Source organism: Pseudoliparis swirei, chromosome 20 (assembly GCF_029220125.1).
Source record: "Pseudoliparis swirei isolate HS2019 ecotype Mariana Trench chromosome 20, NWPU_hadal_v1, whole genome shotgun sequence".
Taxonomy (NCBI): Eukaryota; Metazoa; Chordata; class Actinopteri; order Perciformes; family Liparidae; genus Pseudoliparis; species Pseudoliparis swirei.
The window spans coordinates 20,388,224-20,413,404 of record NC_079407.1 but is presented as its reverse complement, the minus strand read 5'-3'; the positions used below and the strand labels follow the sequence as shown (position 1 = coordinate 20,413,404).

The 25,181-nt window shown below is 41.6% G+C and overlaps 4 protein-coding genes across 6 annotated transcripts in view; all 4 read left to right on the top strand.

Moving 5' to 3' along the window:
* Nucleotides 1–4,390, top strand: part of ppm1lb (protein phosphatase, Mg2+/Mn2+ dependent, 1Lb) — a 46,974-nt gene extending 42,584 nt beyond the window's left edge. For all 3 annotated transcript variants that reach the window (XM_056441775.1, XM_056441774.1, XM_056441773.1), the window contains one exon: nucleotides 2,451–4,390. In XM_056441775.1, coding sequence (XP_056297750.1) covers nucleotides 2,451–2,791 — 341 coding nt within the window. In that variant the 3' untranslated portion in view covers nucleotides 2,792–4,390. The remainder of the gene's footprint in view (nucleotides 1–2,450) is intronic.
* A 1,229-nt stretch (nucleotides 4,391–5,619) lies between these two features.
* On the top strand, nucleotides 5,620–7,116 carry LOC130210665 (ADP-ribosylation factor-like protein 14). The gene is made up of 2 exons (XM_056441146.1): nucleotides 5,620–6,043; nucleotides 6,263–7,116. Exons 1-2 carry the CDS (start codon nucleotides 5,729–5,731, stop codon nucleotides 6,569–6,571), a joined length of 624 nt encoding a protein of 207 aa, XP_056297121.1. The 5' UTR covers nucleotides 5,620–5,728; the 3' UTR covers nucleotides 6,572–7,116.
* Nucleotides 7,117–8,044: 928 nt separating this feature from the next.
* On the top strand, nucleotides 8,045–17,816 carry kpna4 (karyopherin alpha 4 (importin alpha 3)). The gene is made up of 17 exons (XM_056440803.1): nucleotides 8,045–8,255; nucleotides 9,991–10,035; nucleotides 10,191–10,280; nucleotides 11,591–11,620; nucleotides 11,730–11,782; nucleotides 12,763–12,858; nucleotides 13,129–13,214; nucleotides 13,950–14,036; nucleotides 14,130–14,299; nucleotides 15,096–15,140; nucleotides 15,293–15,424; nucleotides 15,564–15,692; nucleotides 16,380–16,484; nucleotides 16,590–16,661; nucleotides 16,881–17,043; nucleotides 17,139–17,233; nucleotides 17,623–17,816. Exons 1-17 carry the CDS (start codon nucleotides 8,187–8,189, stop codon nucleotides 17,716–17,718), a joined length of 1,563 nt encoding a protein of 520 aa, XP_056296778.1. The 5' UTR covers nucleotides 8,045–8,186; the 3' UTR covers nucleotides 17,719–17,816.
* Nucleotides 17,817–17,884: 68 nt separating this feature from the next.
* On the top strand, nucleotides 17,885–24,396 carry trim59 (tripartite motif containing 59). The gene is made up of 4 exons (XM_056440804.1): nucleotides 17,885–21,944; nucleotides 22,044–22,265; nucleotides 22,411–22,620; nucleotides 23,285–24,396. The coding sequence occupies exons 1-4, from the start codon at nucleotides 21,690–21,692 to the stop codon at nucleotides 23,909–23,911; spliced, it is 1,314 nt and encodes a 437-aa protein (XP_056296779.1). The 5' UTR covers nucleotides 17,885–21,689; the 3' UTR covers nucleotides 23,912–24,396.
* The last annotated feature ends 785 nt before the right edge of the window (nucleotides 24,397–25,181 follow it).

Below are 25,181 nucleotides of genomic sequence, written 5' to 3'. Positions count from 1 at the left end.
TCTCAACAACAGTGGACAGTGGCAGGAGCAGGAATTCCGACCGACCTCCCAGATGATCCATCAGGCAGAGGATCTATGTCGTCTCAGGTCCGATGACCCATGAGACGTGAAGTCAAAAGGACTCCGGGAGAAAGCAGAGTTAGTAACATGTGATTGAGAGATGAAAATTCATCTTAAGGAGAGAAAGAGAGGAGATAGGTACTCAGTGCATCCTAAACCCCCCCGCAGCTATAAGCCTATAGCATATCAAGGGCTGGACCAGGTGAACCTGATTCAGCCCTAACTAAGCTCTGTCAAAGAGGAAAGTCTTAAGTCTTTTTAAAAATGAGGTGACTGTCTGCCTCCCGGACTGAAGCTGGAAGCTGGTTCCATAAAAGAGGAGCTTGATAACTAAAGGCTCTGGCTCCCATTCTACTTTTTAAGACTCTAGGAACTACAAGTAGTCCCGCATTTAGTGAGCGTAGCTCTAGTGGGGCAATATGGTACTAAGCTCCTTAAGATATGATGGTGCATCACCAATCAGAGCTTTGTAGGTTAAGAGAAGAATTTTAAAAGTGATTCTTGATTTTACTGGGCCAGTGCAGAGCAGCTAGTGCAGGAGTGATGTGATCTCTTTTCTTAGTTTTAGTGAGAACACGAGCTGCAGCATTCTGGATCAAGAGGACCTAAGAGATTTATTAGAGCAGCCTGATAATAAGGAGTTCCAGTAATCCAGTCTCGAAGTAAAAACCAATTTTTCTGCATCTTTTGAGACAAGATGTGCCTGATTTTGAAATATTACGAAATTGAAAGAATGCAGTCCTTGAGATTTGCTTTACGTGGGAGTTAAAGGACAAGTCCCGATCAAAGATAACGCCAAGATTCTTTACAGTTGTTGTTGTTTTGTTTTGGAGGAGGGGAGGGTATGTGTGTGTGTGTGTGTGTATATATGTGTGTGTATGTATGAGTGTGTGTATGTATGTGTGTATATGTATGTATGTCTGTGTGTGTGTATGGGTATGTATATGGGTGTATATATATGTTTATGTTTATGTCTGACATTTTTGTACTTGTTTTATGTTTATATCACTAAACAAATAAAAAATGTAAGTGACACAAAAAAAAGAACAATGAATGATAGAAACGTTGTACCTACGCCACAGGCTCCACAAGTAGAGCTGATGTTACAGTCTTGGAGCATCTTGTTACATTCACTTATAAAATTAGGGAAACATAATTTTCCTGTTGTAACTCCTCAGTGCTAAATTAAGTGCTGTCTATGCACTGAATAGAGAAAAAGAAAACAATGAAAAAGAAACATATTGATGACTGAATTAAATCAATGTATATTAAGCGCCACAGAATACAGTGACGGTGTTTCTTAGAAAATATTTTTGTTGTAAAATTGACGATGACTACTATTTACTTGATATTTACTGAATGATAATTCGTATTTTATTGTTCTTTTTTCTTACCTCATTTGACTTTTACAATTTAAATATCATTTTTTGTGTACGGTTAAACAGATTATTTCCTGTTATTATGTTATGTTATATCACATATAAACTTTCTTTTTGTTTTGTAATTTATTTTTACTATTGTATTCTGCGGATCTCAAGATATATTCTTGGTGTCATTTTTGGGATTTCTTCATCAATTATGAATGGTGTTACTGTGTAATGTGTGATTTGACCTATTAGAGGCTTGTACGAATATGATGTTTGTATTCAGTTAGTCGAAATGTTGCACTTTCAATAAACTTCACTGTACGGGAATGAAAAGAAAAAAAATAATGGAATAAATAATATCAAATAGATACCAGCAGTTGGTTAAATACAGTATATAATGATAATGTGAGAGTAGAAATGTTTACTTATGAAGGCATGACGGTCATGTGTTTAGCTTTTCCTGGGAATTTGTCTCTTTTAGTTATCTAATAATAGATGTAATACCCTGAACTCTCAACCTCAGAATGGTTCAAATCAAGGCAATAGTCTTGCTCAGTAGAAACTCGGGAGGCATCCTGACCTAGTATGGGAGTCTTTATTTGATCATTTCCATCAATTCCCTGCTTGCAAATCAGCCATAGAGGACACACAGCTGTACTTGCAGGATATGACATGAATTGAAATGTATCCAACATAAACAGTTGCGTTCCATGAGCATCAACAATGAGCACTGAGAGAAAACATGCCAATGGCACTGATCCATTTTGTTTTTACACTTTGATGTGAACACTGCGCTCTCATCGTTGATAGTAAAGATTAGACATTCTGCGAGTTGGTTAAGAGGAAGAAAAATTATCTTTTATCTGATGGTTTAATGGCAGTAAAATGGAAACCATCTGTTTCTCTCCTTTTCCTCTAATCTATGTGTTCCTCTGTCCGCCTCCCTTCCTTGCACTCTTTCTAACACTTCCTACTCTTTGTTTTATCACTTTCCAACCATTTCTCTTCTACGTTCCTTCTCAGGTGGGTTCATCAGCTTCAACGGCTCGTGGCGTGTCCAGGGCATCTTGGCTATGTCCCGTTCTCTGGGCGATTACTCCTTGAAGAACCTCAATGTGGTCATTCCTGATCCTGACATCATGTCGTTTGACCTGAACAAGCTGCAGCCAGAGTTCATGATCCTGGCGTCGGACGGCCTGTGGGACACCTTCAGCGACGAGGAGGCGATTCGCTTCATCAGGGAACGACTGAGCGAGCCACATTTTGGTGCTAAGAGTATAGTCCTTCAGTCCTATTATCGGGGTTGCCTTGACAACATCACCGTCATGGTGGTCAAGTTTAAAGGCAAAGCCAGCGAACAGTAGTCCACCTGTCTACCACACACAGTATCTATATTATGTTTGAATATAAGTAAGAATAAAATAAACTTGATGAAAGATTCAAAAACTGAGCGACAGCTATTTTTGATCACATTTACCCTTCAGTGCATCAAACCACCCCTCCTTTACTTTTACTGCTTAAAGAAAATGGAGTTTCCCCTCCACATTATTTTGAAATGGGATGTCTTTCACTCAAAATCTTTTACATTTTTTATTTTCTGTTTCCTGACTGTTTCCACATCATTTAATTGTAAATTGACGTTTACTGAGTGACCGCACTGAACAGGTTATTTATTTTCTGCAACAGATGCACATCATGGTGCAATAATGAATTTATTCCCTTTATACATAAGCAACACTAATAATAATATGCATTTGCTTGTTCAAATATCACCATTCATACTGTACACCAATAAAACCAATGGTTATATCACACTTGCTGAACATTGAAACTCATGAAATATGGATGAATTTAGTGTTTTTGTCTGGAGTTGCCCAATTTTACAAGTTTAAATCTTGAATGTCTTTGCCTACTTTAAATGATTGCTGTTAGCTTCTGTGCGGATAAAGTATCTTTCTGTTTGTATTGTTGCTAAAGTTAAAGATTTGTTAAAGCTTAGACTCTTGTGAGATCCCAAACCTTATCAGAATCCATGTAACTACTGATAATAACTGTTGGAAAATGCAGCATAGCTTACAACTTTTTTTAAAGCAATATATTGTGGTGATAATGTTGTAACACCTCAATGTGACTCTTAACTGATAATTATTAAATAATGTTTGTCACATGCCTTCTGATAATATAATAACTGACTGTTAATTTAAACTTGTAAGAAGAAAGTAATAATTGGCAGTTATACATTTCATATTATTTAGGAATTAAGATCACCGTGTAAGATTTAGAAACCTTTTAATAGGCTTCTTTTTACACATAGCCTTGCTATTCCTTCATCTGATTTGCCTTACATTATCATTGACTACAATCTACACAGTATTTAAATGTACTGGAATTGATAACTTAATGTGACCATGTCATCTTCAGACTGATGCATATCACATTTCCCTGACCTGTAACTCAAAATGTAACAAGGAATGAAATGCGTTCTTTTGCCTTATTTTCTTAACTAATAATTACCTGTCTGCTGCAAAACTGCTTCTCGGTTTTTAAAGTAACGCAGTCGATCATGCCATGCACACTGCACGACCTCGGTGTCAGACCTTGTTAACTCACATGTTCAATAGCATTGGAGAAAGAAATGTCTCCAAGAGACATGAAATTGTAAGATGAATGTACATACCGTCCTCGTGTTATTATCACCCAGCAACTGTTTACACAGCAATGAGGAAAGCAATGCGCCTGTTCCTGGATTGTTTAACTTCAGAGATATATATCAAATTAAAAAATGTTTGTGCTTTTTAAGTTCACATTCTCCCTTGATAATGTACCTTACAGAATGTATGTGTGGCATTTGTACTTGTTTTTGTTGATTTTAATAAAGTGTAAAACAAATCTAAAATTTTTTAAAGATTGGAAATTAAATAATGTAAATCAAAAAAGTCATATTAAAATGATAAATGATCGTTTTCTTTGTGTCTGTGTTTTTATATTTTTATTTAGAGAATATACATCAAATGTTACTCATTCATAAATCGCAGAGAGAACAACAACACAGACAGACAGAAAAGGGGGGAAAAGAGGAAAACTGTCATACAGATATTCACCTCAGACTTGAAACACCCGTACTCCTCTTCTGTGTTATGTGTACATTTCTATCACAAATCTCTAACGTAAAAAAAAAAGACAAAACACAGACATTAAAATGTACATTCAATATCTAGAAAGCTTGTTTTTTCACTAAATATTTCCATAAAGTTCTCTGTCATGGATTTGTATTTTTATTTAACCCTTGTGTTGCCTTAGGGTCATTTTGACCCGAATCAATATTACACCCTCCCCCCGCCTTAGGATTAATTTGACCCCATTCAATGTTTAATGTCGGTGTTCTTTCGGTAGTCAACAAACAAACATAAAGTGCCTCACACTTAAACTTGGAAAACAATATTAATTCTAATAATTTTCTGGAGGTTTTAATTGCTGGCGTCAAATTGAACCCAAAGGGTAAAATATGTTAGTAAATATAAAGGTAACAGGAGGGTGAAACATTGAATCGGGTCAAAATGACCCAAAGGCGGGGGGAGGGTGTAATATTGATTCGGGTCAAAATGACCCTAAGGCAACACAAGGGTTAAAGAAAAAAAAAGCAGTGAAAGAGATTAAACAATGTATAGAAATCAGACGATGACCCTTTAAAAGCTTAGTTTGAGTCATTGTCAGAATCCAATATAAGACAAGAAAAAACTTCCAAAACTAGTAACATTGTTACAACATTAAGTGGTCATACAGTATTAATTAAGGCAAACAAATCATTAACGTATACATATTATATATATATTATTATATATTTTATTAAAGATTATATTCATTGATATTTTTTCAACAACAAAAATGTCCCTCTGAAGTCATAGGGGAAATCTAGCCGGGAAGAAACAACAATCTTCCCGTTGTACCAAACATGGACTTCCTGGCTGCTGGTGTGATGGTCTGCAGCAGGTGTGACGTGACTGCTCAGACTGTGCTGTGGTAACCAGAGATCTGTATGCAGTTAGTTGCACCGTCACTCTGGATATAAATAGCTTTACTGAAAGCTACGCAGGGACAAAAGGAATCCCATCTCTGCAAAGGGGAGGGATCCCTCTGCATGCCCGTACATAAAGCATGCTGATTGTAGACAGTCTCCATAAGAGAGCAGACACACTACGCCTACAGATAGTAAGTACAAAAGGAGCCACTGGGTGCAGGCAGCTGCAGTTTACACAGCTCGAGAAAAAGAAGTATATAGACACAAGCTACAATTTCAGGACATGGGCCTGCATGGATCCAGGCCTCAGAAACAAGCACAGGTCCTGATGCTGGGTCTGGACGGAGCAGGAAAGACCACACTGCTCTATAAGCTAAAGTACAACGAGAGCGTGGTGACCGTTCCAACTGTGGGCTTCAACGTGGAGACACTGGAGACCGACAGGAGCAGCCCTGGCCTGACGGTCTGGGACGTGGGGGGCCAGAAGAAGATGAGGCCCCATTGGAGACATCACTATACTGATACAGCCGGACTGGTGTTTGTGGTGGACAGCTGGGATCAGAAACGGCTGGAGGAGGCTCGCAAGGAACTTCATCGGGTAATTAAATCATAGAATATGTGTTGTTTGAATGATAACTGTTTGCAAACAAACATGTCCGTAACTCTGTTTACAACTACGTTACAGTGTGTTATTGTATGTCGAACCATATATGGTTGAGTTAAATAGGTGACGGTTAAATGCAATAAACCCGCTCATCAAAAAAGTTTGTTTGACATCGCAGTAATTAAAGTGTCGTTCGCTTCGTCGCTTTCATAGGTCCTAAAGTTTGAGAGTCTCAGAGGAGTTCCTCTCGTGGTTCTTGCCAACAAACAAGACCTTCAGGGAGCTCTAAGCCCAGAAGAGCTTTGCCGGACACTGGACTTGAGAAGAGTGTGCGAGGGCAGGCCCTGGTTCATCCAGCCCTGTTCAGCTAACACCAGCGTGGGACTAGAGGAAGGTTTCAGGAGGATAGTCTATCTGATGAAGACTCCATTTAAACAGACTCAAGAAGATTTTAAGATTAAAATGAAGTCCAAGGGCTTCAGTATCACAGATGTTAAACAAGTCTTTATCTGCAGCAGATGATGATTCTTTCAAACGGTATAATTCTTCTCACCTGCCAGTGTAAGTCATCAGGAAATGGAGTCACTGTGGCTTCTATTGGATTAAATGAGAGGAGGAGATAAAACGGGGATGAGATTATCACAACACAAAGCGTCAATCTGTGTCAGATAGCATTTATATTTAATCATCGTAAGACATGGGTTTTTTTGGACCATTGTGCTAACTCATGAGGATGCTGTGAGTCATCACAGGTTATCCCACCCGGAATGTCACAAGCTGATATGAGCCTTTGTTTAAAAATACAATCTGTAGAAAACTGGCTGCTAAAAATCTGTATTTGTTTGGTCAAGATTCTGTGGCTCAAAGAAATGTTGTTTTTCTAATTGTGCATTATCATTTTTTTCTTTTTGTGTTCATTTGTATAAAATATATAAATACTTATTGTGCTAACTATATATTTATGCATGTGATGTTTTGAACATGTGTGTCAATGTCATCCAAGTGTTTCAGTGTTGTTGTTTTATTATTCCTTGCAATTAAATAAAAATGTTAAAATCAAAATCAAATGAGGTGCTTATGTGACTTGAAATTCTAAATATTTGTCATATAGGGACAGGATTACACAGGGCCTCAAATGATCCACTTTTTTTAACAAGTATGCCTTAAAACGATACTCACTTACCCATATGAAAGAGTTATTGGTCACTGTAATTATTTTTCCTGTCCATATGGACTAAGATATCAGGAATAGCAATCCAATACAGTCTGTGGCTTCAGCAATGTTACTCAGTTACAAATAACTACAACGTTATTGTAGTTTTAGCAGAAAATTCCGTAGGGAACATTGTCAAAAAATTAATTAAACAAAGGAATTTAGCAATCAATATTGTATTGTAACAATAAATAAAAGCTACCGTATTATTCAAATTGCAGTTGATCAAATTGGCAAACATCTTTTGACAATTTGTGAGTTTGGCGCATTTAACTTTTTTAATGAACTATTATTTGAATTTTGGATGCATGTTTATTGTTATTTCATATTTGTACTTTGTACTGTAACTGCTGCGCAACAATTTTATTCCGTACAAATTAAGTTATCTCTGTTTTCATCCAGCCTTGTCTATAGACGACACTGATACGTACACAAATGCATCATATCAAGATCACCTTATATGTTAAACGTAATTATTAATTTGAAAAAATATACGATAACAAATAAAAAGATTACAATAGAGATGGAGTGGAATAAAAATATATAAAATACTCAAACATTATACGAACGGAAGTGTAGTACTTGCATAAAAACACGTCCTTCTACGACTGTAAACAATACACATGTAAATATAATGGTGTTTTATTGCCATTGAACACAATTGTGAGAGGTGAGTTTGTGTTCCGTTGAGTGGCGCGCCCTGCAGAGGGACGTTAACGCCGAAGCCAATGAGAGTGAAGGGGATTTCCCCACCCTTCCTCTACGCGAGCGCGAGGCTGCCCTCCACCACCGGCAATCCCAGTATGCACCGCGGACAGAGCAGCAAAAAATAGTCCGCTAACGAAAGGCTAAAGAAACCAGAAAACGGTAGCTCACCAGCTAAATTCACGAGTAAGACTACTTAACGGAACCAGAATCGCGAACATGGCTGACAACGAGAAACTGGACAACCAGCGGCTGAAGAATTTCAAGAATAAGGGCCGTGATTTGGAGGTAAAAGTTATGTAGATTGGTGTCGAGGGTTCCTCTTTTCCTCGGTTAACGGCCAGCTTCGCCTCTTTGCTTCCTTGTGACGTCGTTTCTAATTTCCACCATCGGGAACTTTTTACCCGAAGCGTAACCCTGGGCCTTCACACATCTCTAGCTATACGTAACTCGCCTTGGTTGCGATATAATTGTTTTATTTCGCTGGTTTTGTTGCACCGCGAGACCGCGTTGGTTATAAAACGTGTCAGAAATGCTCGTCAGAGTTCATCGCCTCCGCTGGCTGAGCGATGCTAGCTCGATGCTAGCTCGATGCTAGCGAGGCCCACGGGGGGGGGGGGGGACATGCGAGCGTAACTGAAGCGTATCGTCACCGGATCGGTTTAGGTCGATGTGTCGGCCAGGGGGGGATATTTACGACACATCCAAAAGTACACACACTTTTAATTTCCCTTTGGGTCGTTCGTGGGTGGTGTTCGCTTGTTTTCTAAGCCAACACAGCGGCAGATTAACGGTATTTTGATACTGCAGTTCGCTAGCTAGCCTGCGTGCTAGCTGCTGTTGAGCCTGGTGGTGCTGGTGGCTGCAGCTCCACCCATCCCCCGTCTTTATCACCAAAAACAATGGCGGAAAACCAGTTAGCCTCTTAGCTGGCCGGTTTCCTGTATCTTTTAAACCACGGCGTAGTATTACCCTTTTATTCCGTGTTTTACTAACTGCCGTTACACATGCCCAGAAAACAAGGTGAATGCGACCCGCTCGTTATCAGTCACGTGCCCTGTTACATGTTGGCCTGCGCTGGATCCATAAGTTAAAAGGTGATTTACGGTCGGCTCGGCGTGCCGCTGCTTGATGTTGGCAAGCGGTGTTGTTTTCAGGCGGACTCACGCGTCCTGTTTGACAAGTGGTTTCTGTTGCGAGCTGTTAATAACTCGCCGTCGCCATGGAGGTCTGCTAGTGAGCACAAGCATTGCCGACCAGCTTGCACTCCTAGACTGCAACTAATCACACTTGTCTGCTCATGACATGAGATTTATAATCTACTGTATGCTCGATTGCCAGTTTATAAGGTACACCAATGCAGTCTAATTCAGCATTACTGCAAGTGTTGTAATGCTCCATTCTTTGTTGAAACCTTTTCAGAGAGAGATTCATTCTCCATGGAAACCTTTGGAGGCTGTAGTTTGTGGTGCTGTTGACTTGAATTGATTTATGATCTGAATCTACAATTGGACAGAAGCACAAATGGCAGTCTTATCATAGACCACGAAGCAGAATCAGAGCCTCTAAAACAGTTTCAACAAACACCAATTTAACATTATAACCTTCATGAAGGACTACCTGCAGGACTGCAGTCGTCTTAGCTGGCTAATAAATTGGCAACTGATTGTAGCTGGGTGATTTTACAGGTAGAACATAAATGGAAGATCTATTTATTTATAAAGAATAAAAAAAGAATAAGGGGGATAGTTTATTAAAGCACACACGAGTGTATTGGAGTAACTTGGACTGAGTCACTTTATGTCAGACTTGTGTTGTGTGTTTTGGTTGCTGTCCTATGCGCAACGTAGTCTGTTGAATTAATGCTCCTTTGAATAACTGACATCGCAGATCAACTCTCATAAAAGGGATCATAAACTCGGTGTGCCCAAATTTATTTTCATAGGTACAACCCTCTTGGGCAAAGGCAGATTGGGATTAGAGTTCCTTGTTGTATAATGTCAATATGCTTTCTTGCCCACAGACTATGAGAAGACAGAGGACTGAGGTTGTGGTGGAACTCAGAAAGGTAAATAAGTTTGTATTGTGCTACGTACAACTACAATTTTCACACCAACATTAAATTCTATCTATAATGTATTGAAAGATGCCGAGTTTTCCCGGTTATCCAGAATTTCTGATGGCATGGGAATGAAGTAATATTTATGTTTCCTCCCATCACAGAACAAAAGAGACGAGCACCTTCTGAAGAGGAGAAATGTTCCCAATGAGGACATCTGCGAGGACTCGGATGTCGACGGAGATTTCAGATCGGTACGGTTTTAATGTTGCGTCTGTTCTCAACCGAAAATCAAGTTCACATATTTTTAGCTTTTGTCTTTTAATGACACAGGATTGTATATTTCCTGTAAAAAATACTGAACTGGGAATGACAGCGTGGCACATATATATAGACTTGGGGGGGTTTTGCACATTAAGGTCATCTTACTAGTTAAAAACTCTTGAGGTTTAGGACAAACTGACATTTTGGCCAAGTGATGCTGCTTCCTTGGCTCCTCTTGTTCAATGTCAGTTGGGTGGGACAGGAATGTGGGGAAAAACATTCAGTTATGTTTTCTCTGTGCTGTTTGGTGTATGCTTTTCTGAAAGTAGGAGGCCAGTTTCTGCAGTACATCCACTTCCTTGGTAGAAAAGGTTGCGATACACACAGCACTTTATTTTTTTAGATTAGTACTGATGACGTCTATGGTTAGCAGGTCCGTCATTCAATCGGGGAGTTGGCGGTTCAATCCCCTCCCTAGTCGATCTGTCCTTGAGCAAGACACTTAACCCTGAATTGCTCCCTGTGGCTGTGGTGTATGAATGTAACATGGTTGTAGGTCGCTTTGGAGAAAAGCGTCAACTAAATGAAATGTAATACGCCAAAACATTAAGCCATGCACTAATTAATTTTTGAATTAAACTTAAACAAAAGTTTCTCATTGCAACACATTACCTGTTCCTCAAGGTCATTTCATTTAGTCTTGTCAGTTGCTTATTTATGATGAGCTCTTGCGCAATAAAAATATATATGGGCTGGCTGAACCTGTTAGACTATAAATGCCGTTTCTCTATCGATGGCGTTGGCCAGCTTTAAATCATAGCTCTGATTGATTGTGCTCATTTGAAAGTTAGAAAGACGTTCTAGACATTACATCCTACACTGGGCCCTGAACCTGGAGAGGGCATCAGGTTGAGTTTGCAGGTTGGACATTGAAGTCTGTCATTCGCGCCAAGCCACCTCACGCCACATTGGTTCCAGTGAGAATGCAAGTCACTGCATTATCCTGGTGTGATTTCCATATCATGAGCTTCGCCTCTCTGTGGGGCGTCAGCTTTCTGTTCCATCTTTGTCAACGTCGCACACAAAAGCAATTTTAAGAAGGACTAAGATGCCTGTGCACCTGATTTGGTAGTGCCAGGATACTTCAGAGTGTTGAGATGGTGTTTTATTATCCTAACCACCAGTTTAAAATGGGCCTGTTACTAATCATTTAACTTTTGATATCGCACTGCATTAGTTACAAATGTGTGTGAAAGCACGATCATAGACTAATGACTCTCTAAAATGTTTGTTTTTTCAGCAAAACACTTCTCTTGAAGCAATAGTACAAGTAAGTAAGATGTTTTCTTTTTATTTATTTGTTTTTCTTAGTCATCTGGACAATCTTATGAACAGTGTGCTGTGCATCAGGATTAAACTTGTGTCCTCATGTTCTCTAGAATGCCACCAGTGATAATCAGGGCGTCCAGCTGAGTGCGGTTCAGGCTGCCAGGTAGGAACACAAACCCTCACAATCTCGAACTCTGCTGATTATCACTTCAGTTCTTACCAGTACTTGATAAATAATGTACATTGTTAATTGTCTCGGTATAATTGCTTAGTGTCACATTTATTATGTTGTAATAATGCTATTCACAGTGAAAGCAAAGTGGACCGACTACAAGAATTTATGATAATGGTAGCGCTTCTCCTACAAAAACATAAATTAATTCACTATTGAATTGATTAACTAAAATAATTACATTATTTCATTGAGAATAAGAGTTATTTCTGTGACATGCTTTGTATTGTTAAATGTAAACTTCAAGGCACCGCGGTCACCGTTATCATGTTACCACTCAAACCTAATTTTCACAAAGAATAAACTATATTGATGCAGTATAATATAGTAGCAGTAGTAATTCAGGTGTGGTTTATCTGTTTTTTGTGAGTCAGATTATGCACCAGTGCATCCGTACTTGGTCTGAAGAGGTTCTCTGTATTTTATTTAGCAGAAGGCCGTCAATTTTAATGAGTGTTGAAATTTCAGAGGCGAGATGTTTTTTTCATCTCGGTTAGACCCTGGGGATTTATAGTAAGTCAGCCATCTGATTAGTGGACCGTGTTAATGGTACTGCAGTAGTGTAGCTCTCCTAAAGGTGGGTCAACTGAAGCATGAGGTAGTTAAAATCATAAAAAGCGCATGTCTCTATGATTTCTATTAGTTTGTCTTTTGCTCTGGTTCCCCATTTTAAGTTTATTTTGCAGCATTCCCATTCCCACAACCCTGATGTTGTGTGATGTTGATGTTTGGTCACGAGCAGGGAGAAGTTTCCTGCCGGTACAATAACTGTGGATTGTGATTGACTTACAATGTGAAGACGCTACACGTTATTTAGCTGTTGGTCTCTGTATGTCATTGGTTCTCCTTGTTTGTGTCAGTAAAGCTATATTGTGAGTCATGTTCTTCTGTGTCCTCTTTTGTTTTTGTAGGAAGTTGTTGTCCAGTGACCGTAACCCTCCCATAGATGACCTGATTAAGTCTGGGATCCTTCCTATACTGGTCCACTGCCTGGACAGAGATGACAAGTAAGCAGCCGATGATTCACTTTTTCATTTGTGATCATTTTAGTACAAGCGAGCTTTCCCCCAATCATGTTGAGTTTATGTTCACTTCAAAGTTATGCAAATGAGAGAGCAGGGTTTAGCCCAGCTTGCAGCTATGTAAATGTATTCTAGTTTCCACTTGCCAGGAATGGCAGACACATTAAAAAAAACCTCGCATGCACTTCCTGTTTGACGTCACTGCCCAGTCGACTTGATTTAACCGTGGCTTTCATCGGTCTCAACTTTTGACAGCCCATCTCTCCAGTTCGAGGCAGCCTGGGCTCTAACCAACATAGCATCTGGTACCTCAGAGCAGACCCAAGCTGTGGTCCAGTCCAGTAAGTGCCATTTCATCACACAACTTTCTTTCACTTTATCATTGTTAAAATAATGCTTTTGGCAGATTGTTAGGAAATGCTAAAAACGGCAGACATCACTTTGAGAAATAGATCGCTTTTGCATTATTTAACGTTTTTATGTTATCACTTTATATTGTTATTGCATGAAACAACATTGTATTCTCTTTTACATCGCCTCGTCAGTTTGACAATTTGAAAGAACCTCACAAATGAAGAATGATGGATGTGCCATGCCATCAATATTTACCTAAAGTACTCAGTCGTACTTTTCTTAGTTTTTACTCAACAAACAAAATATTCTGACGTTATTTCTCATGTGTGTTAGACTCCTAAATCTGATCATGGGAAGTCCAAAAATCATTATAAAATAACTTGACATATACATTCAAACAGACTATTAATATGTCGTATTTGGGATTGCATTTTGCTTAACAAATCGAATCCAAAGGGAGTACGGTTTTATTCAACAATGCTTTTGTTTAATTCAGAGGTTGGGATTGATAATAAAAAATGGCAGCATAGCGGAATTGATGTACTTGAATCAATAAACATTCATCATTGATGATTTAAATGTGCCTCATCAGATGATTACATTTTTAAAGTGTCACCATTATATCTATTACTAATATATAAACATATTGATAAAAAAGCAACGTACCAGATCCTGAGAACGCCCTCGCACATGATCGCTGCCAATCTGTTTCCTTTGTGTAGATGCTGTGCCACTGTTCCTGAGGCTGCTTCACTCTCCTCACCAGAATGTGTGCGAACAGGCCGTCTGGGCCCTGGGCAACATCATAGGTGAGTTGATTTTGGCATCAATATGAGTGTGTTCAAAACAAATGCATTAAGTCTCAAGTTGACATGCGCTCCATCTGACTGTGTTCTCTCCAGGTGATGGCCCCCAATGCAGAGACTATGTGATCAGCCTGGGTGTGGTTAAGCCCCTGCTCTCCTTCATCAGTCCCTCCATCCCTATCACCTTCCTCCGCAATGTCACCTGGGTCATGGTCAACCTGTGCCGCCACAAGGACCCGCCACCACCAATGGAGACCATTCAGGAGGTGTGTATTTGTGATTAGATTGTGGGGACATTTGGTTGTTAATGGAAATGCAATATTTCAGTGTTTGAGTGGGAAGCCAGTGATTGTTAATGCACATTAATAATGTAGTATTCTTTCATCAATACATTTTCAGATGCAAAATATAATAAATTCTAAAGATAAAATGTCCGTTTGCAGCCAGAACAATGAATAAGGGCAAGGAAAGTGTTTTTCCTAATCACTGAGGGACATCCTTGTTGGGTTTTCAAAATTTGCCACAAACATCCACCTGGAATCAACAATGAACTGATATTTTGGTGGTCAACCGTTATTATTTCCTCACAAAGCACATTTTTCGTAATAACTCCAAAAATGTATAGCTTATGACAGTTTCACACGAGCTAAAGTGATGCCACTTTGGAGAGACATGGCGTAAACTCACTGGTTGGTTCAGGTATACAACCGGGAGGTGGGAATTCTTTCTTTTCTTTCTGTGCTGTGAATGTTCTTCTCTGTTGTAAGCAGATGAGGGCAACATCTGTGAGAGATGTGTTTTTTGGATGGCAGAGAGAGAAGGGTGAAAAGGCAGACCTAAGCTGCTTGAATTAGAATAAATCTAGTCTGTTGCTGTTGTGTTGAAATCAAATGAATGAATTTAGTGAGGCGATATTACAGAGTACAGTCTTGCAGCCATTTCAACTTTTAAGCGTCTACTGGTGTCAGCCACATGGGAACCCTGTTGAGTTTATTTTTTTGGTTGTCTTTTTCTCCACATAATGATCCCGCCTATCTTTGCTTCTATTCTTTCTCTTCTCAGATCCTGCCAGCACTCTGCGTGCTGATCCACCACACTGATGTCAGCGTGAGTAGACTGACATTTTCCAGTTTTGAAGCGGGCGTCGATGCCTTGGCCCCTAATAATGTTAAATAATCGCTGTTAAATATCAATTGTCTTAAGAAGTGGTCCAGGATAGAGAATGTATGAATTTGTCTTTTTATTTTTGCTGCCTCCAGATCTTAGTCGACACGGTGTGGGCTCTGTCCTATCTGACGGACGCTGGGAATGAGCAGATCCAAATGGTCATCGACTCTGGCATCGTCCCTCATCTGGTGCCTCTGCTCAGTCACCAGGAGGTCAAAGTTCAGGTATGAAGAAAGAGACACTGATTATATTTTGGATTACGTTAATACAGCTTCAGGCATTGACCTCTAGACATGTAATTGTATTTAGGACCAAAATAAAAGCTTTGTATTCTAATAATTTAACACTGGCTCTCCACATCAGACCGCTGCCCTGAGGGCTGTTGGGAACATCGTCACTGGCACAGATGAACAGACCCAGGTGGTGCTCAACTGTGACGCTCTCAGCCACTTCCCTGCACTCCTCACACACCCGAAGGAGAAGATCAACAAGGTAATGTATTCTCTGGTGTATTCCATCTCCTACATCCGTACGCGCCCTTTCTACTGCAAGAGGTTGGCGTCTGGAAGTGATGAAATCAGAGACTCGGTGCTAGTACGAATGCTGTGTGAACGGGTTAGACGGGACAGATAGACAATTGAAGGAATTCGCAGCATGGATGATCGCGAGGACAACGACGAAGAAGACGACGATGAGCTCTCCTAAAGTTAGTGAGGCAGATTGGGGGGTTGGGTGAAAGTGATTGTATGTGTGATACCATGGGTTGGTGGCCAGAGGGTGCTGAAGACCCCCGTGTCTCTGCTGATATCGGAGTGCATCTGAGACCAGTCACTTAAAAATGAGGCCCACTTTGTGACCTGGACGATGATTAGAGCCTCAAAAAAACACCCTCGCCCCACCCACAGCACTCAGTCTCGACCAGAGGTCAAACTTTCTGTGTCGACCTCTGGATTCTGATCCAGTTCATTCCCAAAAACTCCTTTTGGAAAAGAGATTATAAATGAAACGTAGACTACTATTCTCTTCTCGGAGCCTAAAACAAAGTGCTAAGCATATTCCACGACTCCAATCGAAGGTGTGACACGGTTACATCGTCACATCTACACTTAAAACCTCCATGGCTTGACTTTACACAATATAACACTCGTCATGACTTTATGTGTGTTCTTTGTCCTGTAGGAGGCAGTGTGGTTCCTGTCAAACATCACAGCCGGCAACCAGCAGCAGGTGCAGGCTGTCATTGAAGCCAAGCTAGTGCCCATGATCATTCACCTGCTCGACAAGGTGTGTATCTATTCAACTGTGTGAAGGACAAGCATATCATGTGTGATTATTGTTGTTGGAGAACATTATAGGCAAATATGTATTGCTGACATTGCATTGTTTTAGGGTGACTTCGGCACTCAGAAGGAAGCAGCCTGGGCCATCAGCAACCTGACAATAAGTGGAAGGAAAGATCAGGTAAGAATCTACTAGGAAATGTCCACCTACTCTGAGATCTATGGGTTGAACTTTAATTTCAGTTTGATCTTTGACAACAGCAATGGAAACGAGCCCCTTCTTTTCTTAAAATAAAATGGAGTCATGAAAATCTGAATCTCCTGCAAAAACAGAAATTTAGAACCATCGATTAAGTATTTGTTCCTTCCAATGTGACTCACCTCTGGTCTCTGCCTGCAGGTGGCCCACCTGATTGAGAAGCAGGTGATCCCGCCATTCTGCAACCTGCTGACAGTGAAGGATGCCCAGGTTGTGCAGGTTGTTCTCGACGGCCTGAGCAATATCCTAAAGATGGCTGATGATGAGGCTGAAACCATTGCTAACCTTATTGAGGAATGTGGAGGTAAGTCCCGACGATATCTTTAAGGTTTTAGCACATTTGTGTTCCTGGTCATGTTTGATTGAACGGTGTAACATTTGTTATTTTCTAATCCGCAGGTTTGGAAAAAGTGGAGCAACTTCAGAATCATGAAAATGAAGATATCTACAAATTGGCATATGAAATTATTGATCAATTCTTTTCATCTGACGATGTAAGTTACAAGTAGAAGCTGTTTTCTGTCGAAGTTGATTTTAAAGTATCTGCAGAGTGGTGTGTTTCAGTATTGCTGTGTTATAAATCCTATCAAGTACTTTACTGTACATCTTCAACTTTTGTTTAAATGGACCTACACCCATTCCTAAAATTCATGTTTGTGATGTCATCATTAGAATACGATAAAGCTCATTTTAGTATACAAAAGTTTCACCAATATTCCTCGGCCTTGAAAACATGTTCCCGTGTTCCCCTTTTGAAAGGCGGCATTTGACTTGCGTAATGCTGAATGTTGTTCAGTGATGCAATGGAAACCCACGGCGGTTTGATCTCCTGTCCTGTCGCCTGTGTAATGTTAACGCCCGGTTGCCTCGTCTTCTCATTCAGATTGATGAAGACACCAGCCTGGTCCCAGAGGCCATCCAAGGTGGAACTTACGGCTTCAACTCCGCCAACGTGCCAGCTGAGGGATTCCAGTTCTAGACGGCTTCTGGGGTATTCTGGAGTTTTGTTCACGATGCAGCACTCTGTTCAACATAAAAAAAATTAGGAGAGAGAGAGCGAAAGAGAGCGAGAGTGTGAGAAATTTGATCCATTGTGCTTGGCTCGTGGGATCCATGTCTGCATCTTATCTGAGAGAGTAAAATGTGTGGATTTCATTTGGCATTCCAGGGGAACCAGCCCAAATGAAGTTTGAGATGGCGAGTGGATGCGAGTGAGAATGAGTGGCTACATGTTGCGAAAAAAGCGAAACATCTACATCGAATGCGTTGAGAGACATGCCGACATAACTGCTGTGTTATTGGAGCTGTCGCCTTCGGGAATCTACTTCAAACGTCAACAAAAAAACTCGATGTCTGCCCAGGGAGAACCATGGACATCCAAAAATACGAAAACGAGATCTTGAAATATTACATTACCACAAAATGCAGAAAAGAAAACGACTTAAATTTTGAACTGAGATGAACCACGAACCATCACAAATCTGCGGTCCTCCGACTCGAGAGGGCGCCACCAATGAGCCCCTCCCCCAATCGGCCACGCAATCGGACATGTGTGTGTGAATGGACCCATTGTGTATGACTGTCTGGACTCAGTGCTGAGGAGCCAGGTTCATCTCCTCCAACGAAGCGCCCCGATCGGGCACCATCCTCTCCCCCTGGCGGGCGGTGCCAGGAGTCTGGCTGTGCGTGTCGCATGTGCAAGAGAGTGGATGGCTGAGTCGTTGTGTGCTTGGCTGCGTGCGTGACTGGGAGTATGCAAGACTGGGTGAGAACGCATGCAGAGACGGGGGAAAAAAAATACAAATACAACATCGGAAGAGAAACAAAATTGCAACAATGAGGTTAGCAAAGGTTTCAGGAGACGAAATTCTGCCTTTGAAAGAGAGGCTGATCCGCAAATCCCTGAAAGGAAGAACGTTGGATATGAAAAAAAAATCACAAGGATAATTTTTTTTTTTTTTGCATTATTGTTAAGTTAGTATTAATTGACACTGGACAATGCTATTGGCAGGTTTGGAGCAGCAGTGCATTGTATTAAGATGCACTCGGTGGCTTTTGGGCTTTTCTTTTTGCCTCCAGTGTGTTCCTTTTATGATATTTTTTTATTTTCAGCTTTTAGTTTCATTGCTTCTGTAAAGGTGATTGACGACGATCATATTCCACCCTCACACCAGAACCCGACCCAATGCACCAGACAGGGGCTTGATGCTGTGAAATTCTGACACCATCACTATAATCAACCAAATGACAGTTCGTTACTTTTCATTCAATTTACAGCAAATCCACTGCTTTGCAGTATTGTTGCCATAGCTTTGACTTGTCACCAAGGGAGAAGAGAAAAATGGCCATTTCACGTAGGATTGTGAATCATAACATTTGCATGTACTAAACTATAGCACAGTTATTTTTTAGGGTATTTTAGTTTCCTTAGGCTGTGGATACAGTGTAATTTTCATTTTAAGTAAAACTGTGCTTAAATGTTACATGTTTCCCCTTTCCTTATCCCTCACTAGTGTCAGATTTGCTAAATAATCTATGGTTTTGCACATATACTGCAAAGTGAGGCCTGAAGTCTTTCTGAGGGTGTGTTGGTCGGTTTCATAGGTTTTGACCTGCCAACAACATCTACAATATGCATCACTCAACCACAATCTTTGTTGTCTTTCTAGAGTAATCCAATGATGCTTTTAGTGATACTTGAGAAAATAATGACTTTGTTTCAGGAGCAGCAGTAATTAATCTGCTAATTTATCTCAGCTAGACTAAGAGGGGAATTAGCCTCCCTTTTCTAAAGGTCAAAGGGTGTCCCACATGTCAGACTGGAGTTGTCCTAAGTGGGTTCTCCTGAATAATTAATAACCCATGAACAAGTTTGCTGTACCTTTAGTACCTTGCAGTCCTTAGCCCCATACTCATTTCCTCTTATACCAGCTAGGTGTACAAGCTTACCCTTTTCCATTTTTTGTGTTAACTTCAAACACTGTAGTAAATGATTACACATTGTGCTCATAAACCTTCTGTTGAACATAGGGGTATTTTTTTTGCAGCATTCCTTGTAAGCAAACATGTGGTTTCAAATCTAAAATTATGACATGGAAGGTTAAAAAAAGAAGGTGTTTTGCCCCATAACCTTTTTGGGAGATAGGCTACGGGGTAGGTTGTCTTCGAGAAAATAAATAGTGAAACTCAAATCGAGAGACTGTGTGTGCGTGTGTGGTCTGTTGTGAAGAGTGTGATTAATCCTTCTGCGTTTATTTCCACTTAAGAAAAAGATACGGTCACAAAAAGGCTGAGCATGGATTCAAATGTTTCCTGCGCAGCCTGATTGGTCAGGGAGACCCGTTCACCCGCATGCGCAGTACAGGAAATATAAACTGAATTCGTATCAGATGTAATGGTTAAAATCAATAACATTCATGCGCACTACAAATGCTCGGCTGAAACATTATCAACTTTGGAAAAAGATCAGGTTCAAACTACTTAAGTCTGAAAACGGTAATCGCAAAATCCTATTTCATTTCATCGGTCCGAGTTTACTGAGAGCACCTGAAGGCAGCACGTTGAGGAACAGGAAATGAAGGCTCTGTTTTGGGCAGACGCTTTCCTCCGTGCAGACGGTGAGTGCTAAACTCGAGATTTCTCGCTCTAAAGATTGTTATCGAGTGTAAACGAGGCGCAGCCGGTATTTATGTCGACGTGTTTAATTTGAGGTTAAAATGCAGCCGACAGCCGCGACCACCGTTTATATGGCTGGCGTCACGTTACCGAAAGTGCCGCGGAAACGAGACAGTTTATGACTTCTTAGGTTTGAGGCGTCTCTGAAATAACGCACCTGGAAGTTTGTTTGCTGCTTGTGTGAAAGAAAACTGAGGTTAACGGTCTCCGATTAAAATAAATAACTTCACGTTATAAAGAGTAAAACTACCAACGAATAAAAGTGTCGGGTTTCAAATGTTCCCAGTGGGGATATGTGGCTCAAATGAATGCCTTGGCAAGCTCCCCGCTGTCGTTCGGCTGCACACAGGGATCGGGTTCACGGGGGATCGGGTTCACGGGGTCAGCTGCACAACGTGCGTGTGTCCTATTGTCACTGCTGTGCGACATGTAACACCACACACTTTATAACTGATCCTCTCGAGAGGAGCTGAGTCCGGATTTTTGGTTTCAGTGCGAGATTGAGAGACTTCTGTGGATTAGGAGAGCCTTACTGTTGATGGGGAAGCATGAGTTATACACTGGGGCCCTTTTCATTAAATGTACCTGTACAATCTAATGCAATACAACCGTTCTACTTACATGATGCACTCTGTTGACACCGTCATAGAGATGTTCAGAATATGACGTTTTAGCTCGTGTTGGACTGCATTTGATTGTTTTCATATTTCTCTTAATATGTAAATATAGGAAGGGCAGAACATCAAAAAACATCACATTTTAATGTAGTTCTCCAGTACAACCCCACCGTTGACCTTTATCATTTATTTTACACATTGCTCATAATGTTCACCCGTACCTCAAAACTCTAAAGGTAGAATTTATGCTGCTGCTTTTGCAATAGATTGCACATCTGTTCCCATTGATTATTCTGCTGAATATTTTTACAATTAAGCATTTGTCTAGAACATGTACAAATAGGGGAAATGCCTATTATTCCTCTTCAAATGTCTTTTATCCGACCAACAATCCAAAAGCAAAGATTTTGTCTTCCTTACGAAAAGATGAACGTTTTAAACCAAAACACGGCAACTGTTTGGAAAACAAATGAAACTATAATGATCAAAATAGTGAAATGTTGTGTGAATTCTGTCCCGTGTAAGTCTTCACCAGGTTGCATTCACCTATCGGTTGTCGCAAGTGATTGTGTTTTGCTGAACACGGAGCTTTTCATCCATCCTGCTGTCCTGCCAGATCTTCTCCCTAATCCTCGGCCCTGAGCCTCTAGTCTCCACCATGGACAGCCTCGAGGAGGACTTGACGTGCTCTGTGTGCTACTCTCTGTTCGCTGACCCGCGCGTCCTGCCGTGCTCGCACACCTTCTGTAAGAGCTGCCTGGATAACCTGCTCCAGGTGTCTACCAACTATTCCATCTGGCGTCCACTCCGCCTGCCGCTCAAATGCCCCCAATGCCGCGGCGTGGTCGAGCTGCCCCCGATGGGCGTCGACTCTCTGCCCGCCAACGTATCTCTGCGAGCCATCATCGAGAAAGTAGGAGCGAGTCGTCCTTTATTCTACCTACCCGCCTAAAAATTCTCTTCTTGGTGAATATGCATTGCTGCTTAAGTGTGTGCTCATCTGCCATCTCAGTTCCAGAGCGACGGCGCGCCGCGACCCCCTTCCTGTCAGGAGCACCACAGGCAGCCTCTGAACATGTACTGCATCCAGGACCGGCAGCTGATCTGTGGGCTGTGTCTGACCGTCGGGCAGCACCAGGGCCATCCCATAGATGACCTTCAGGCGGCATTCAACAGAGAAAAACAGACTCCATCGCGACTGCTGGCCAGCCTCTCTGAGCAGAGATGGGGACAGGTAGGGAACCCTGTGGATGTGGCCGCTCGGTGCTTCTATTGGGGTGAAAAGATACTCCTCAATATCTAATATAAATGCATGTTCCTTTAAAAAAACCAAGAAAGGCCAGCGTTCCTGTGTTGACTGGCCTCTGTCCTGCTGTTAGGTGTGTGAGCTGGGGGAGCGGCTGCAGCAGGAGAAGGTGCGCTGTGAGGGTCTTGTGATGCAGGACCGACGGGAGGTCAATCAGTTTTTTCACTCGCTGGAGGTGGTGCTGACCAGGAAGAGACACGCCTACCTGGAGGCCCTGGATACAGCGGGAGCAGAGGTGTGCCGGGCGTACGACCCGCTCATTCACAGAGTGAAGGCCCTCCAGGTGTGTTTTTCGGGCTGACGGCCCATTTCACATCATCGGCACACATTTAATTGTCCGTTTCCCATCCTTGAGTGGATTAACTAGGTACTGAAGCATGGACGGGGAATCACAGGAGACGATACATTTTGGGGAAGTTTCTACTAGATCTTAATCGTTGAACTCCTGATGCCTGCGGTGGCCTCGAAATTTTGAAGTGCCATGTTTGGAGTCTAAAGACTATCCATCACATGGTGTCATGGTCCAAAGTGACATATCTTCACACACTATCCAACCCCCCCCCCCCAGATTAGATTTAAAACTGTATAAAACATACAAAAGCCGAAAAACGTTATTGAGAAGCGGCAATTAGGGCTGCAACTAGCGATTATTTTCATTTTCGATTAGTCGACTAATCTAATTACCATTTCCTGATCGGCCGAGACTCGACACACAGATGTTTTATTGTGAAGACCACATCATATTTTCTCCGTGTCTCACTCTAATATCATAAGTGCTAGCCGGGCAAAATCTCCGGAAACTCTGAATCTTTTTATCATACGATGCGTCGATGCTAAAAATAGGCGGCGCTGATTTTTCATAACCTACGTAGTCGATGATGTCGACTAATCGTCGCAGCAATAAGCAAATATGAATAAATCCCAGATAACCATCATGTTTCCTGCAGGAAGAACACTTGGACCTGGTGTCCCTGGGTTCATCCGTGGAGGAGGAGGACTCGCCGTTGATCTTCCTGGAGCAGGTCCACTTGTTCCGAGAGCGGGTTGAAGAGTTTATTAAAACCCCGCTGCCCTCGGTGATAAAGCTGTCCGTCACTCCGCGGGCAGCGGAGCACCTGCAGCTGCACTGGCCCGCTGTGACTATCGGGAGCCTGGAGGACGCACCTGTCCCTAAGGTGTGCTGCTGCGCCAGATGTGGCAGCGTGGAGGCTGGCGTGGAAACGGAAGCCGGAGGAAGGGATCGGGCCGACGGCACGGGGCGGACGCCGTGGTGGGAACGGCAGCACGCTCTATCGGTGGTGGTGCTGCTGGTGCTGCTGCTGCTGGTGCAGCTGCTGGTGCTGCTGCTCTGGTTCAACCCGGTCACGGAGGAGTCACTTGGTTTCTATCTGTTCCCTCAGTTTAGTCAGTTCGTCCACGGCCTGAACGATGAGCTGGCCAAATATCTCTGGGACACGGCAGGATCGGCCTCCGCTGCGGTGGAGGCCGCTGTAGAGAGATGGAGCTCTCACCTCTCCTCAGTGGGGGAAAAGACCTCCCAGCAGCTGGCTGCCTTTTTCAAAAAATCTGACTGAATACATTTTAATTTAGAGGCTGACGAAGCTTTACTTCCACACTCCTGTCATAAAGGAGTGTGGAATATAAAGCCTGGACACTCAATGCAGGTGTATGAAAAATGAATGCAACAAAATGTACCATCATACAATTAGATGGAATAGAACATACATATTTGAACTAAAACGGATCGAGTAGAAATAATTTAATCATAACATTTGAAATGTTTTAACCATTATATGTAGATGATGTTGATGAGGATGCATTTCCCCCTCAAGCCTAACTTCAAAGATTCCTTGTCGTTGTATGCTGACCTGAAAAAAACATCAGATGTGTCTTACTTGTGCATTCAAATGTTTGTGTAACTCACAGAACTTTTCTTAAAAGGATGTAGACGTTTGTGTAGGCATACATCTTTTTGTATATTTAATTGTCGAGTGTTATGTTCCTGTTTATGGTATATTTTATGTTTGTACTACCTAACTAATAAGCATTAATCACATAACCCACTGGTCAAACTTTTTTTTAAAATCAAGGTAAAGGTTTACAAAAAGGAAACAAGGCTCAGTTAATATGAAATTGGTGCTCATAGGCTTCTGAATAGCTTTCATGTTGAGGACATCAGTACAGCTGGACGGTTATCTCCTGACACGCCTACTTATAATGCGCCCTAATTATAAGAGCTGATCAGTATAAACTGTCCTGGTCGACAGACTATGGGCGGGTATCGGGTTGAGATTGCAGTGAGACGCGGAGAAAATGTGGAGTGGTGCTCTTCGCAATAGAACATCTTTGATGGAACGTGTCGCGTCTCGGCCAATCAGCGTTCAGATGTCTTCACCGTTTGGGGGGTTAGCGTTAGCTTGAATGTTAGCCCGCTACATCTGCTGCAGTCACGCTGCACGGTGGATCGATACAAACAAGATACCCGTACGTTATAAACTTTATGATTTAGCATATTTTTAGTATCGATACTTCATTAAAAGAGCGCGGGATCAGAGCGCACGCGCTGCTCCGCTCCGTGTCAAGCTGTCTGCGCTGCGCTCACAGCGAGCGAGTGAAGTGGCGCAGCTTCAGAGACCGACTTCGGTTTTGAAGAAAGAAAAAAGATGCCAGAAGTGAAATGTTTCAATCAGTAAAGTTCTGTAACTCTACAGCTGCTCATCCTGATGAACTCTATCATCTGGTCAGAGACTAACGGCCTCATAGTGTATCATCAATGCTATGATGATGGAACCATATAGTTTCATTCATATCTTGCTGTAGGCTAATACTAATATTACTGCCATT